At 31.1% G+C, this 16609-nt stretch overlaps 1 protein-coding gene across 18 annotated transcripts in view; it reads left to right on the forward strand.

The window, feature by feature from the left end:
- The window catches only part of RBM26 (RNA binding motif protein 26), an 85672-nt gene extending 75100 nt beyond the window's left edge, over positions 1 to 10572 (forward strand). For 7 of the 18 annotated variants that reach the window (XM_045567487.1, XM_045567492.1, XM_045567488.1 and 4 more), the window contains one exon: positions 2698 to 4446. In XM_045567487.1, coding sequence (XP_045423443.1) covers positions 2698 to 2994 — 297 coding nt within the window. In that variant the 3' untranslated portion in view covers positions 2995 to 4446. The other 11 variants (XM_045567495.1, XM_045567498.1, XM_045567499.1 and 8 more) reach the window with 4 other exon arrangements.
- Positions 10573 to 16609: the final 6037 nt, after the last annotated feature.

The following is a 16609-nucleotide window of genomic DNA, read 5'->3' on the forward strand; positions in this document are numbered from 1 at the left end:
AGCATATAGTAAATACATAAACCAGTAACATACTCATTTATCTTTTTAAAGTATTATGTACTGTACATAATTATAAGTGCTATATATTTATAGCAGCACAGTAGGTTTGTTTACACCCACATCACCACAAACACATGAGTAATTGTGTTGTGCTACAACATTACAATGCCTATGATGTCATTAGGCAATGGGAATTTTTCAGCTTCATTACACTCTTACGTGACTGACCTTTGTCATAGATGCACTCCCTCTTTGACCGAAATGTTGTTGTGTGGCGTATGACTCTGTGAGGATTTTAGTGAATCACAAAGGAGATGTTTGAAGTTGGGGAATGAAACAGATTATTCAGTAGATGAACGGTATTAGTACAACTGACAAGCTATTTGGAAAAAAGACATTACACCTTTTTGTTTTTTTATATCTCAATAATTCAAATTGTATATTTTTTTCTTTTTTTAAGACATAAAACTAGTAAAAAGCTATGAGATTTCTGAAAATAACATGGAGAGGGCTTTTTAAGGCATGGCACAATATTCATAAAGGAAAATGTTGATAAATTGCAATACATGACAATTTAAACCTTGTTCATAACAAAAACAAAAGACAACAATCCCTTTCCTTCCAATAAAAATATATATCATAAACAAAACCAAAATCCAGCTGGGGAAAACATTTTCCCATAAATAGAACTTCAATTAGAAAAATATAAGCACACCAGATCTTGAAAAAAGCCAAGAAACTTTTATTCCTATAGAAAGTAACACAAGGTGTACAAATACACATGGCTGTTCATATTGGTAGAAATTGGTTTAATTATGCTAAATACATATGTAGCCATTCAAGAAAAATGACAGATGTGTATACTGAGAGGCATCTATGAAAAAAATTGGGTGAATAATGTATGTAGGAAGTTGTAAAGCATTAAAGTATCTTCCCATATACACATGCATGTGTGTACACAAACCCATCTAAGTATGCGTATAGAAAAATAGTAGGTCTTTAAACTCTTCATAAATTAGTGGTTATTTTTTAGAGATAAGATAATCATAGATTATACTTTTTTACATTATGTGGCTTGAAATTTAGAATCTTTTTAAAAAGCAAAATGAGTTGCAGAAAAAATTGCTTATAAAGCAAATTATGTTGCAAATTATGTTGCAAATTTTCTGAAATATTGGTTTCTTGAATTTTTCTGTTTATAAAAAGTTTTATTGAAGTGAAGTAATTATGGAATATAAATAATGTTTCTTATAACGTCAGAAACTTTTAGTTCTCTAATAAACTCAAGTTATTTCAAAAATTTACATAGCTTAGTAATCAAAAGTTTCTAGTGGAGTAAAGTTAATAAAAAATAATTTTAAAGTTGAAACTCCAGGAAATAGTAGACTCACCTTATAAATCTGAGGAAATGTGTGATGAATATAGAGATGTTTTACTCATGTAAGCTCATCAGAAGTTTTGGTCAAGAACTTACCATAGAAAATGTCAGTAACATGTTTTGCTTTTTAAATGAAATTTTTTTAGCTGAAGGAAAAGATGAGTTTTATGAATAAGTATTTTGTATGAGACTATTGGAGTTCCTTATAGTAATATGATATATTTTTATGTAATAGTTATAGCTTAAAAAAATTGCAAGTTCCTGAACTTAAGTATGAATAAATACTTTTAAAAAATTCTACTTACATGACATTGTGATGAAGCCATGGACCAAAAACTCCGGAGCTGCATTTTAGTAGGCATGAAATCTGTTAAATTTATCATAAATTTATATGTCCGGATTTAAAATTTATACCTGGGGACTTTAATATCACACAACTCTTGTTCAGATGTCATTGAACGTGTAATTGTTTCTACATTTCACATTATGCTGTACTTTGAGATTGCTCTATAAATCTTTTGTGCCTATGAGTTATTTCAGTATGTTGGTAACGTTGATTTATATTAGTTTATGTTACTTTAATTTGAATGCATTATTTCTAAACCAGTCACTTAATGTAGCAAGTACTTAGACTTGACTATTTCGTAAGTTCAAGTTTTATCATATCCAGTTATAAAAGCTTTGTAAGAAAGACTGTATTTTTCAATGGAAAAGAACAAGATTTTTATCCCTTTCATTGAGATATTTATATTTTTATTAGTTATGCCAAACATTTTATAGTAGTTGTGATCATTTTGATATAATTTGAAAATCATGTGATACTTTATACATGCAAAATTATTCTTATATTTATTAAAGGTTTCTAGTTAATAGTTACTATATATGCCATTTGTAAATTAACAATTAAAATGCAATAAAATACATTTAGCACATTAATCCTAATTTAGACATTAATCCAGAAGGTATAGCCAGGATCTCAAAGTGCTTTGAGACTGTTGTCTTAAATAGCAGTTATTGTAATAGCATTGTATTGTAAGCATGTAGACATATTTCTTCTAGTCAAATACTGGCCAGTAGTAAAATAGCTCTACTCACTTATGAGAAATTTTTGTTGTTTTCAAAGGAACTTCCAATCACTAGTTTGAGTGTAAAAGTAAATTATTAATTACGGTAATAAACAATAAATAGTAATCACAAAGCAGAAGGATAGGTAGCTGTCTTCAATTATGTCTAGCTATTTTCATTTAGTAGGCACTATTAAGTTTATTTTTTTCAGAAATTATTAATGTTTTGTATCCCACTATTCTTAATTGTTTTAGGCTGCAGTTCATGGAGCTCGCTTCAAAGGGCAGGATCTAAAACTGGCATGGAATAAACCAGTAACTAATATTTCAGCTGTTGAAACAGAAGAAGTTGAACCTGATGAAGAGGAAGTATGTTTTTTTTCCCATTTGTTTTTGCCCTTAATTGTTCATAGTTTTTATATAAAGTGTTATTTTTATGGCTGTGACTTTAACATAAAACTTTTATTCCTGAGCTATATTCCAGGCAGGGGATATCAGATAAATGCAAACAACTTTAAATTTTCTGGATTAACGAGAACTGTGGATTGCTAATCCAAAGAGAATATATGAAAATCATATATATATAATCAATTTTCATTTACTCTTAGAAGATAATAATTATTCATTAGATTTTTATCCACAGGAAACCTTGTAATATTTTAAGTTTTAGGGTATCCTACTCAATTGCTTTATTAACATTTCAACTTTCCTGTATTTTAATTCATATCATTTTAGTTCATTAGAATGAATGCCTGCTATGTGATAGATATCGTGATAGATGCAAAAATGAATAAGACACGGTCCCTATCATCAAGGAGCTTATAATCTGGAAAGGAGGGTGGTGGCAGACACATAAGAAACTAATTATAATAAAAGGCAGACTGATAATGCTGAATAAAGATTTGAACAACATGCTGTGGGAACCCAGAGGAAGAAGTGATTGTTTCTGTTCAGAAGAATCATAAAGGAGGTATTGACAGTGGAGCTGGGACCTAAATGAAAAATAGCTTTCCAAAACGAAGAGCTGAGGTTGGAGATATAGTTGAGAGAGAGATTTTAGTTAGAGTGATAAGCTTCAGAATAGGTGTGGAAGAGTGCATTTTTTTTGGATAACAGTAAGTTAGTCTGACGACTGAGAGGTATGAGCATATAGAACAGTGAAGTGGGAGAGCCCTTTGAAATCAAAAACTTGAAAGTAAACAACTCTGTTTTGTGTACAAAAAAGTTGAAGGAAGTTAAGAAATAAAGGTAAGGTGGAGAAACTAAATGATTCTATGTGTTGCCCTTGTTTGATCTTCATAACGGCACTTCATTTTCTTTGAAGAACATTTCAGGGCTGGTATACATATCCATAGTCAAATGCAAGAATAAAATGTATATTTTGAAACTCATATACATGATTTGTCATTTTATATTTTAGATTATACCTTTGTCCTTCCATGAGTTTGAATTGAATGGGGAGAAAAGCAGGAGAGCTCCTGGTATTAGGTATTTTGAAAAGTTTGAAATAGCAGTCTGAGAAGCTTTTATGAAGGGAGTGGGGAAAAGAAAGGAATGCTATAAAAGGAAATGTTTATTATACACAGCAGAAAAGAAATACAAATCTTGGTACAATTTCATATATGTTATTGGTTAATTTAGTATTCAGGGTTAGATAGGGTAAATCAGAAAACTAAGTGATGTTTTCTGTTTTAAAAACATATTGAGCAATATTTTGAAGGCATAGGTATCTTCTAAGATGGCATAATTTGGTAAAGAGGCAGGAGAAATGGCATGCACAAAGACTTAATTTGTTATTTCTTTAGTGCCTGTTTCATGCAAGCAATAGAATAGATACTATAGAGAAACCACTGAATGGATAAAGGTTACCTTTCTTTGTTTCTTGAGTGTTCTAGCTATAGAAATACCTTTTGTATTCGACTCTGTTGAGAGAGAGATCAGTATTTAAAAGTGTCACCTTTTTTTCTTTTCTTTTTTTTTGGGTAAATTCCTAAATACATTTTAACCTAAAGTTTCAGGAAGAGTCTTTGGTGGATGACTCATTACTTCAAGATGATGATGAAGAAGAAGAGGACAATGAATCTCGTTCTTGGAGAAGATGATTTGACTGATCATTGATCTGCATATGCTAGAACTCTACCTGTGTTTCATTAGTATTATCTAATGTACTTTTACATATTTGTAAAAACAATTTTTGGTAAAATGTGATGAAGATGGATTTCACAAATAGACAAAAGAGAAGAAAATTACCTTCTGATCCTGTATTTTGAAAGATTGATGTTTGCATTTTATTTCAGTAAACAGTTGCTAAAGACATCACACTAGAAACATATGCAATGTTTTTATTACATACTTCTACTGAACATTACAGAATTCTTTGGGTTCTTTGTAATTTAATGAATAGGTCTGAAAACTTATGACCAATACTTGTTATAACTTAGAGGATTTTGTTTTACTCCAAATAAGGAATGAATTTGCATTTAAAATCTTAATGAATGTTTTCAAAAATGAATAGATAACATAGTACTCTAACTAAAGTCTCCAAGTTATGTATTCATAATATTACATAGTAGTATGCTTAGGCTTTACTATGTATTAGCCTTTTGTTGGACTGTGTATGTATTTTACCATATGGGTTTTAATGATAATGGTGTATGACTGCTTTACATGATGAGTCCTTATGCATCCGGATGTTAAAAATAAAGTGGAATGGTCTCTTAAAAAAAAAAAAAAAAAAAAGAAAAGAAAAAAAAAAAAGCAATGACAAAAAAAAAAAAAAAAGCCAAGACAATGTTCCTTGATTTTAAAAAAAAAGAAAAGAAAAAAATTAAATAGACCATTCCAGATGGTGATCTACCCTTCCCCCCAGTTATCACAAAAGGAGCTATAATCACTAACTTACTCTTAATAATAATGGTTACTGGTACCTTTACAATAATGTACAATCCAATGTTTAAAATTTATACCACTTGAGTTTGGTTTGATCCTATAAATTTTCAACAGATGTCTTAAAATTTAAAAGCAAGCTGATTAGTTTGGAACCAGACTTCAAGTAGAGATAACATTTGGTGAATAAGAAAACATCACATTACATTTTGGATGTATGAAAGAAAACTTGACCATTTGAAGATGTATGAATAAAGAAATGTACTATAGATACTACTTTAGGAAAACACTGTTTGGTAAGTGTTCCAGTCTGATATTTTAAGTGTGCATTTCCTATACTTGTATAAAAATCTTTGACATTTGCAACAATATTGTGATTTTTAATTGGATTTCTCTGGCAAGTGAACATGATCATTGAAAATTGATACAGCAGTTTCCAGGAAATAAATACATTCTTTGTAGAATGAGGGGGTGGAAGATTACATATTTATCTTTTAAAACTCATTGTTTTGGTTGCAAGTGTTTTTGCTTCTCTTGAGATTATAGTGATAATATTAAAAATCACATTTAAAAAAAATCACTTTCTTCCATATCGGGGTCCTCACATTCAAAAACTATAATTCCACCACCACCACCGTAGTCTTCTGCCAATGAAGTAACTTGTGGATGCTGTTCTTTTTCTTCCTATCCTCTTCCCCCCTCACCCCCCACACTTGGGGTTAAAGTTATACGTATGTTCTTGATGGTAATACTATTTCATAGGAATGTTTTGGCCTGCAATTTGTGTACAGGTTTATATTTAAAATTTCAAAATCAGATTTCAGTGTTCAAAATAGTGACTTTACTCAAAAACTTCTTTACTATACTTAGATCTATGATATATTTTTATGTAGTCTCTTGTATGTTGACTATGTGCTGTTCTGATTCATTAGGTAAGTTTGTTTTCTTTTCTTTTTAGTAGTCGTGAAAGATGCCAAATTGGCAGAGGCTCACGTTTCTTCTCTTTACACCAAACAGGTATTATAAAGAAAGTAAATCTTTCAAAGGCCAGTTAAATCGCCATGCTGATTTTTGGCTTTATAATTTGATTAGTAAATTTTAGCCTGATATTTCAAAAATTATAAAATTCCCTTATAATGTAACTGAAATTACATATTCTGTTTATTTCAGTCCCTAAATAGCTAATCAGTTTTCCTTGCCTAAGATTCTGTTAGCCTAGAACTTAAAATATTTTAAGCCATGTTGCTTTGAATGAATCAGAAGACAGATATGTTTCAATTTGGTCCCAAAGTATGGGGGTTAAATATTACCAACATTCATTCAGTTTATGATTATTATTAGCATTAATATGATTTTAACTATAAATATTGCTTAGTATTAAGTTGCTATCAAATTTTTCTATTTATGAGTTTAAAAATAATATTAGTACTATACATGTACTTTCATATGTTCTCATTTAAAACTTAAGATATCTCTTTGAAGTAGTTATTTCCATTTTACAGATAAGGAAACTTAGGCTAATAGACATGGAGTGACTTGCCCAAAGTCATAGCTAGTAAGTGAAAGGACTAAATTTGAATGCAGACACTCTGGTTTTAGGGCCAACTTTTTTTTTTTTTTAAACTCAACATTGTTGCCTCCTTCCTAATTATCGATCAAACATGAGGTTGTGTTTATAGTAAACATGGTAGTTCTTGCCTCACAGATATTGGACAAAATTAGTAGACTTGGTCATTAGCCAGTTCATACTTTTACCCTCCCTTTTAATACAGCACTTTGTTCATATCTCTGTTACGGTACTTACGTTGTAATATAATTTATCTGGTTTATATGTCTGTCTTCCCCGCTAGATTACAAGCTCCTCTAGGAAGGGGACCATGTCTTATTCATCTTTTTATCTCTAGTGCTTATCGTAAAGCCTGGCTAATAGTGGGCACTCAGATGTTTGTTGGATGAATTAATGAATGAATGCATATTTAAATCTCCAATACTGGAGTGACAATTACCTCCCTTGTTAATTCTTATCAATTTTCCAAAAATCTTTCTTGAAGGTCTCCTCAGTCACTGGGACCATTTTGCTAACAATTGATACAGTTAAGTTTCACCACTGGGGTTACAAGTACTGATGTAGTCTCAGTGGAATTTCCACAACAATCAGTAAGGCATTAATATTTTGGGGTATTAAAGTAGTCTGGTTCAGGGATAAAATAGCCTTTGGTTTCTGTCAGTATGTATGATTAGGTACCAATCTAGTCCATCCCACTAATTTTTTATATCTAAGGTGACCTAGTGTAGAGTACTGGACAAGAGTTAAGAGATTTAGCTTTTGGTCCCAGCTCTGCAACTAACTCTGTGGCCTTAGACAAGTCTCTTACCTTATCCAGGGTTGTTTCCTTGTCTGTAAAATGAAAGGGGCTGGACTAGATGATCTCTAAGGTCTTTTTTACATCTATAGTTTTCCCAGTGCTATTAATATATTAGCTTTGGTCTAAAACAATTTAATATATCTAAACCGTTTTTATCGTTGCTGTCATATCAGTGGAAACAACTTGGATTTGATTCATAATTTATAATTTATATGATGTCTTTTGCTATAGTTTTATATGCAGTGTTACCAAATGCTTGGATTTGTCAGAACAAATTTCATTCAACCTGTAGGGACTAGTTTCTGTATTCACTAGCACTTCCCCTTCTCAATTATAACTTTAAATTTTGCTTCAAAACTCAAAAGTTTGAAAGTATAAATATTTGACTGTAATGCAGATATAGTCAATTTTCTTGCCAATATGGATTTAAATCCTCCTTTCCATCTGAGTTTACTTTGTTTTAAAAAAAAAAAAACAACAATGTGCTACCTAAAACTAGAAACATTTTTAATTCTGCAGCTCTCCTAGCAAGTATTTTGCTTTAGTACAGATCTGGGCTGTGCAGGCTGAGTTGGAAGTGGGAAAAGGATTGAGGGCATGCTAGGTAGCTACTTAGAGGAAAAAACTGAGGGACATTATATTAATGATTAAAAGATTGATTAGGATTGCCTCAAGGGATGGTTGAGTTGTCATTTTATATATTTCACTCAATATTTTATGTCTCTACTAAAGCAATTGTTTTAAATGTTATTGGATAATTGTAATGTAAAATTAAATTTTATATTTAACAATACCCAAGCGTTTCATGAAAACATGGTACAAAAATGGGAGAATATTCCATAGTTTTTGTTTTATTGTAATATGATTAAATTTGACAACCGGTAGTTTACTATAAAGACAGGACTTCACTGTTTTAGCTGATTACGTATAGAAAGTGTGGCTGAGCTTAATCGAAGGAAATATCTTCTTGCTAGAACTGTGTTTTGGGGACTGTATTTCCAATCTTACTTGAAACACTAACCATTGGCTATAAGGGTTTAAAAAGAAAGCAAACAAACAGTTGCTTGTTTGGTATGTTGAAATATCAATGGCTTTTTTTAGTGTATTATGCAAATTTTACCAATCTATATTTTCTTTCTCTTTTCCCTACATGTAATGTAGACTAAATATACAAAACTAGTTTAAACTAGTCCTAGAATTTATATGAATATTTGTAAGCTCCCCTTACAAAAATCCATTAGCCTTTTGAAACAGAAATGTCCTGCATGAAATTCTGGCTTACTAAAGTTAGTTTACTTTTTAGTCTTTCTCTCAGGACGTTTCTTGTTCTTCTAAAATCCTGTAAGTTAAAAATGGAAATTTAATGTAGAATTAAATGACTAATGTACAATATTTGTAAGGCAGAAAGAAAACTTCCTTTTCCTAGATCTCAGGAACCATCTTGTTCTTGTTAATGTCTTAAACAGGCTAGTTGCTTTGAGGTACGTATACAGGCCTTTAGAGAAGAGTAGTTTGTTTTTGTTTTTTTCTGATCATTATATATATACCTATCAGATGACAACAGATAGTCTTTCAAAATAGCTACCTAAGTGAAAGTCATAGGAAACAAAGAAATCCTGGTTAACAAGACTTCCGTTCTTAGTAATTTCTAATGGAAACATCATAGTTGCTTAGAAGAAAAACACCTAATTTGGTAATAAATTTCTTGCAGTTTATTAGTATTATGTGCTCATTATTTAATGTAATTAAAAGCATTTGTTATTCTTTTTTGTATCAACTTTTTATAGTTGTTCCCTTCCTAAATCCTTCCCTCCCTGTTTCTTTATTTCATTCATGCACTCATCTTCCCATCATCTAAAGTTACCTTTGTATATCAAGCATTGTCTCATTTTGATGTGTTCCTTTTTTATTTTTGTTGTTGACCTTTGTGCTTAGTATAGAATTCATATAGTGTGATTAAAGAATGAAATAATTATTATATGGAGTTTAAGGAAATTAGATATACCTTGCAATTACTTTGAAATCTTTGGGAAACTGTAGAAAATTGTTTTTGCTTTTATTTTTCTTTACAATGACATGGAATTTGTTTATGATTTCTTGAAATATCTTTGCCTACCCACACCTCTATGAAAATTTACTATCTGATCAATTACTAGATTTCCTAACAAATGTAGACCATAGCCATGTTGTATGCTGTGATCTTTTGTAGCTTAATGTTTGAAGGAAGCATGATTCAGAGAGGTTTTGTTAAGATCATTTTAGCCTAAAGCTGACCTTTTGTGTAATTTGTTTGCAATTTTGATTTGATTCCTTTCTCAAATAGATTTTTTTTAATGTTTAGAAAATTTGGAGGTCAATTTATGGTATGATTCAAGTTTTAGACTTTTTTGCTATTTTCAAAGTTTTTTTTTAATAGTCTTCTCTTTTTCCAGCAGAGAGAGATCATCATTGCCTGAATTTAGTTTTGTGACTACAAGAGCAAGACCTGTTCCTTCCTGTCTGGAGACGACTGTTATAATAATATCATCCTATCATTTTATGTTTGCCCTTTATCTATCAATTTGAACAGATGTTTACATGTACTATAATTAGCATTTTATCTTTACAGTTCTCAGAAAAGAGTACATCTGAGTCCAGAGTGTATTTGAATATGTGCTCTGTCTGACCTTATTCTTAAATGTTTTCTCCCCTTACTTTATAGCCATGTATTTTTTAAACACCTTAAGAAGGAACAAGGACTCTTGGTTTCTTAATATGAGATACGTTCAGTCTCAGCCAAATTGAGAATTGTGTCTAGGAAATCTATAAAGCCATGATACTGTGTTCATTAGCATAAGCAATTTAGAATGAAGAAAATGAATTAAAAAGTTAAACATGAGTTTGGTTTTAATTTTTCTGAGTTTTAATATATATTTCTGGGAATAGGGTAGCCACTTAAAATAATTTTGAAAAGCTTATAAAATACACACTGTAATAGCTTGCCAGTTCTGAATATACTTAACTGATGTCGTTGCCAAGGCCACTTACCCAAATATTTTTTTTTCTTTCTTAACTCTTCAAAACCAACAAGAAAAACTTTCTTTTCAAGTAATAAGTGATGATCTGTGGATTATAAATATTAAAAATATCTATTAAATGTCTAATTTACACAGTTTTTTCATGTTTTTTTCAGTTGCAATCAAGACATCAAAGACAATCTTAAAAACAAGGGGAAATAGTGTTGTGTTTCTAACATTACTAAAGACTAGTTTTCACCTGTTTTAAAAAGTATGTGTCCAAATTATTTATAAGCAGTGTCTTATAATTATGTATAAAGAATATGATTAAATATTTACCTACAGTATCCTTTTTATAGTGGGTACCATAAAAAAGTTTTTAATTTCTGAGTATTCCTTCATAGATTCTCAGGAGGCATTTGAGAAGTCAGAAGTTATCCTTGGTAATAATTCTTTATGAGAAAAGTTCAAATTACACTGATTGTATTCACCCTTATTTTTTAATGTCCATCCAGCCATACTCATTTTATCACTTTTCTTGTGCAAAGCTGAATATTCTGCAAACTCTTTTTCCCCCTCGAGTTATGCATTCCATTTGTCTTAATGAAAAATAAAAAGAATGTTAATGAATAAATCAGTCATAATGTAAATTATCTATGTTGATCCACATTGGTTGGATATTGCATTGTTAATGCTGAGCTTGGTTAAAGAAGAAGTACATAGTTTGAAAAATCTTCCAATATAATTAATGACCTAGTAGCCTATAAGGCGTTTTTTTCAATTAGGTTTTGTTTTGGTTCATGTTTGCTAACTAGCTGCAGGGAGTTCATAAATATTTTCCCGGATTAGTTCAGCATTTTTTATTTTCAACAAAAGAATTTTCTGCCCCCATAATAGTTTAGCTGCTAGTTTAGAACCCAAAGAACATTGTCTGAAGAGACCATACTTGCTGTTAACCATGTTGATTGGTTAATGGATGTGGACCACATACCACTACCCTCCAACTTTGTTATCCATTTTTTCCTTTGCTTTTAAATTAAAAAGCAAATCAAAATTGAAGATGCCATTGGGAATCAGAAGTCAAGATGATTTGATTCTCATTAAGATCACTGAGCTTTTTGAAAATTGCTGTGAGATCCCATTGATCAGTTACATATTTAAGTCCCTGTATGTTGATTAAAGATTTTCATCATTTTCCTGAAAAGGATTCTCATGGAGCTATGTATAGATAACTGTACAGAATCACTTTTGTGTAATTGAATGAAGCAGTTTACCTCTGCATGATTGCATTATGGAAGCCTTTTATATATCTTTATATTTTTCAATATACTTAGATTTTACACTATTAGCTGCTTTAGTCATGCTATATTTGTTTTTTTTTTAAATAGAGTTTATAAATATGCTCAAAATACAGATCAACTGAATATTTTTGATCTTGTTTACAAAATAAATACTTTAAAGTGATACAGGCCCCTCAAGTGTCTTAGGAAAAAGTCATTGGTGCTACAAAACCTTTCAATATCATTTTTGAACCTGTTGTCTAGGCTTTGCTAGGCTTTAACCTATGATCGCTTATGATTTATTCTCATCTAGTAGCATAATTACAAAAGTGGTCTTTGCTGAGTCATATGAAGAGTCCAGCCCATTAGAAACACCTCATAATTTAAGCATATGATGCAGAATGACCATATAACTTATTTGTGCCCAGCTTCCCCAAAAGAAAATCATTTATTTTGATAAGAGGAAGGTGGTTAATTTGGCTAGAATCAAAAAATACATTCAGCCTGGCTGTTTTCCCGTATTTCAAATGGAAAACTTTTCTAGTCCTAAAATATTATGTAATCCCTGCTCTGCTTTAAATTCCCATCTGTCTTTCACTCAACAGGAGGCAGAATAATTTTTAAATATTTACAGAACATTCGGTGAGTTGTAAAGAGATGTATAACTGCATTGTACAAGTTTTTGTTGATATGTAGATTGTTTTGTCCCCAAGATTTCCTTCCAGCACCTTAGTGAATGTTTGTTAAGATACAATTTTAAGTATCAGCAAAGCATTCATAGATGTTTACTTTTGATTTTCAGAAGCCTGAACCTGTTTTGGGTGTGATACTACGTCAGAACATACTGTCTGGCATAAGATTTCCTTTAATAAGTTTATTTTAACTCAATTTCTGTGGACTGTTGAATTGAAAAACACCAAAGGAGTCTCTTATCTGGAGACTAGATTGTTCCAGTTTTTAATACCTGTGCCCATAAGTATCCCATTTCACGAATGTGTGTTGGCATGGGGAAAAAACTTCCCTGCTCTTTGAGTGGAGCGAAAGCAATTGGTTAAGCTGTAGCAGCTTTTTTGTTTATTTTTAAAAGTGATAATAAAACTTGAACTGAAAAAAGGTAAAACTTGAACTAGAAAACTACTCTTGTATGTTTAGAAGAATGTTTATAGTATTACATGTTTATGTGGGGTTGTCAACATTTTTATTATTTATAGTTGAATTATGTTTTGTTTGTTAAATATCCATATTGTTTATTATTTTTATATTTTGAAAAATTTTAAAATAAAATAGTCTTACTAAAAACAGTTGTTAACGTTTTAAAATTGTCCTACATCATGCATCAGTAATGTTAATATGGACTAGAAAGAAAAATTTGCATCCATCAGGCATTACACAATTGAGAATTCTGAAAATATTGATACAAAGAAATGGCTCCACATGTCTTCCCCTCTTTATCCTACATTCTTTAAGTCACCTTTGGTACCAATGTGTTACTGGTCTAATTACGACTCCTCTCAAATGTACACAAATCCTCCTTACCCTTCTCCCTAATTCTTGCCTCTTTGCTACTGGAAATCTTTTCTTTTTTCCCTTTGGCAGCCAAAAAGTTCTCTTTATTGTGAGTGTTATGTATAAAAATACTATTGTGATGTCAAAGAAGGAATACTATAGATTCTTTAGTGAAATTATGTATAATATCAACCCCCAAAGCCACTAAAAGTTTTCAAAACTTCCCTACATAACTTTCACAGTTTTCATCTGAAACTTTTTTTCTCCTGATCTAATTTGGCCTGCTTTTTCCAGCATTCAGGATGTTCATTTCATATATAATTTTATTCAATAATGAATATTGTAATATTTGTTTGATTTTCATTGCAGATGCATCGTCTGTCATCTGTAATGTGGGTTAAGTAAGTTTGAGGGTAACCTGTTTTCTATTACTACTTGTAACACTGCTGCTACAAGAAAATACATTGTCATCTCTAAAGCGCATAAGTGGATAAAAATCTAGTTAGATCTGGTTGTGAAATAGTAGAGGACTTTGGTTAATACTGATATGCTTGGTAAAATTATTTTTAAAAGTACGAATGGCTGGTCCCTGTGGAATATTTGCAGATTAAGCATGTTGTCAGCCTTCACTTAACCTGAAAAGTATTTCTGCACAAAGTATGAATTTGTCCTTTTATAATCCTTTAAAAAAATCACATGTCATATGTGTCACTGTAAAGAAGCTAAAAGTTAAAGGGATAGTATAATAGAAAGCCTGTCATCTATAATGGTGCCTAGAGATTTTAAAATATGAGATTATTTAATTTGTAGTTTTATAGCCATTTTTCCCTTTTGATAAATTTATATCTGTGCCATTTTAAAGAGCCCCCACCATTATTTGTAGATGAATCATAATTTAATGAATCAATTCTTATTTGGGGCTCTTAGGATCTTTCCGTTTTTTACTTTAATATAAACAGTGCTGTGAATATCTTTGTATCTTTAATTATTTCTTCTTGATATATTCTTCGAACTGCTTGGTCAAGGTATACTAGTTTTTAAAACTTGTGATACATTTTGAATTTTATCTTTTACAAAGCAGATAATATGTACAAATACCTAAGTACTTTGACAGTGTAGCTTTGAGAAGCAGCATAAGTTCAGTTTTCTTTGCACATATGTTAGAACTTACTGATTCCATATTCGTATTGTAACAACCAAATTATGCGTGATGCAGTAGTGACACAGTTATTGATATTTTCCACAATATAATTAATTGCCAGGATTTTTTATGCGTTTGTAGATTTTTTTTTTCTTGGAACTATAGACATTCTATACATTTTCCAAGAACTTTCATAGTCTCATAACTAGTCTCTAGTAAAAGGTATGGCAGATAATCTTTATTTTGTGTTAAATAAGATAAAATTAAGTGGCAGAATCAGGATTGGAATTTTGATTTCTAATAACGTATTCACTATGAGAATCCACAAAGAGCCCCAAATAAAAATTCATAACAACCAAAGAGTTCCCATGTTTTAATCTCAATGCTCCAAACTGCTTTTCTCCAGTAAGATATTTGTTTTTTCCCCATGAAGTTCATACTGATACACATAAAGCATCAACTGGACTATGAAAGAAAATTAGATGAGAAAAAGATAGTGGTTCTATCTACTTTTTTCTGTCATAAATAGAAAAGGCTATTTTTGAAATGGAAAGTATAAAATTCCTTGCAAACCATGAGTATTTTTCTTAGCTATCCATGTAATGGTCATGTTTTTATTTAAATAGGTACGGGAACATTTGGGGTACCTAATACACAATATTGTATGACATTCTAATATTTGAGAGTTTGCAGTGTTATGACAGATTTTCTTAAGTTCTCAGCATTTGTTTTACTTTATAAATCTACAATGTGTAGTATTGAAGTATGCAGTAATGCATTTTGTGTTCAGTGCTATCAGTCATGGTTCTGATTAATATACAGTATGCAGTGTATTTGTTTTGAGGATTTTGACATGGGTTAATAAAATGACCGATTTCATATTTCTGATTTCAGAGAGGATAAAGTACAAAAGTCACAAAAACATAAGCCTTTGAAGTCTTTTAAATTTTTGAAACATTTCTAATGTTTTTATTTATCCCAAAGATCTCATTTAAATCAAAATTTTCAGGTGTCTGGATATATAGGTGAATATTCATAATGTCAGGGGCATTACCAAACCAGTTTTAACAAGGAATAATACCTATGACTTCAGACTGAATTTCCTGTTTTTTTTTTTTTCTTTTAGAAGTGTTAAATAAGAATTCTTAGAAATGATAGATGTCTTTGCAATTTTGGAGTTAGAAATGGATAGCTGTCAAGAGTAGTCTATTAGGTAATGTGCCAATTTTACATTTTTTAAATCAACTTAAGAGTTAACAGAAATTAAGGAATGATAGAAAGGAGGGTCTCTGGCACTTAACAACGGTTATGTCTGAGGTGCTTTCAACAGAAACCAAAAAGGTAACTCTGACCAAACGTATTCTTTGACTACTTATCTGATTATAAAGCATGACAGCCCTTATATGTCATTTGTAATACTAAAATGAGTGAAAGCTACATATATTAAAAATCTTACAGAATTTTAACCATTTTTTGTTAACTTGTAGGCAGGCGTAGGACTTTGTTTTGTCAAGATCTCCAGTGAAGAAGAAGAAGAGAAATCCCAATTTGGGAGTGCTCTCAAAAGAATAGAGCAGATGCCTTCCCATCTAAGATGCCAAGGATAGGAAGAGGAGGATGGCTTATGATTTAATCCTGCATTTGTGAAAATTCTCTTTTAGATTGGGAGCTGCCTGGAAGCAAGTCATGTGGTTTTTTTCTCCAACTGATAAAATTTATTAACCATCAAAAGACATTAAAACTTCATAGAAAAAGGTGCATCCCAAAGCACATCTGTTCAGGGTCCCTCTTGTGTTCCTTGTGGGGAAGACCTCAAGGTAAAGGTGAAGATCAACCTGAGTGGGTTCCCAGGGCACCCCTTTTTTCTTCGCTGCCACAAGAGCACTTCAGCACAATTATAAAGGCATAACCATAACCTCAGACCTAATGTCAAGGTTCAATGTCCCAAGGTTTTTACTATACTAACATAAATTACCTGTGACTATTCTTGCT

This window comes from Lemur catta, chromosome 13, assembly GCF_020740605.2.
Source record: "Lemur catta isolate mLemCat1 chromosome 13, mLemCat1.pri, whole genome shotgun sequence".
Taxonomy (NCBI): Eukaryota; Metazoa; Chordata; class Mammalia; order Primates; family Lemuridae; genus Lemur; species Lemur catta.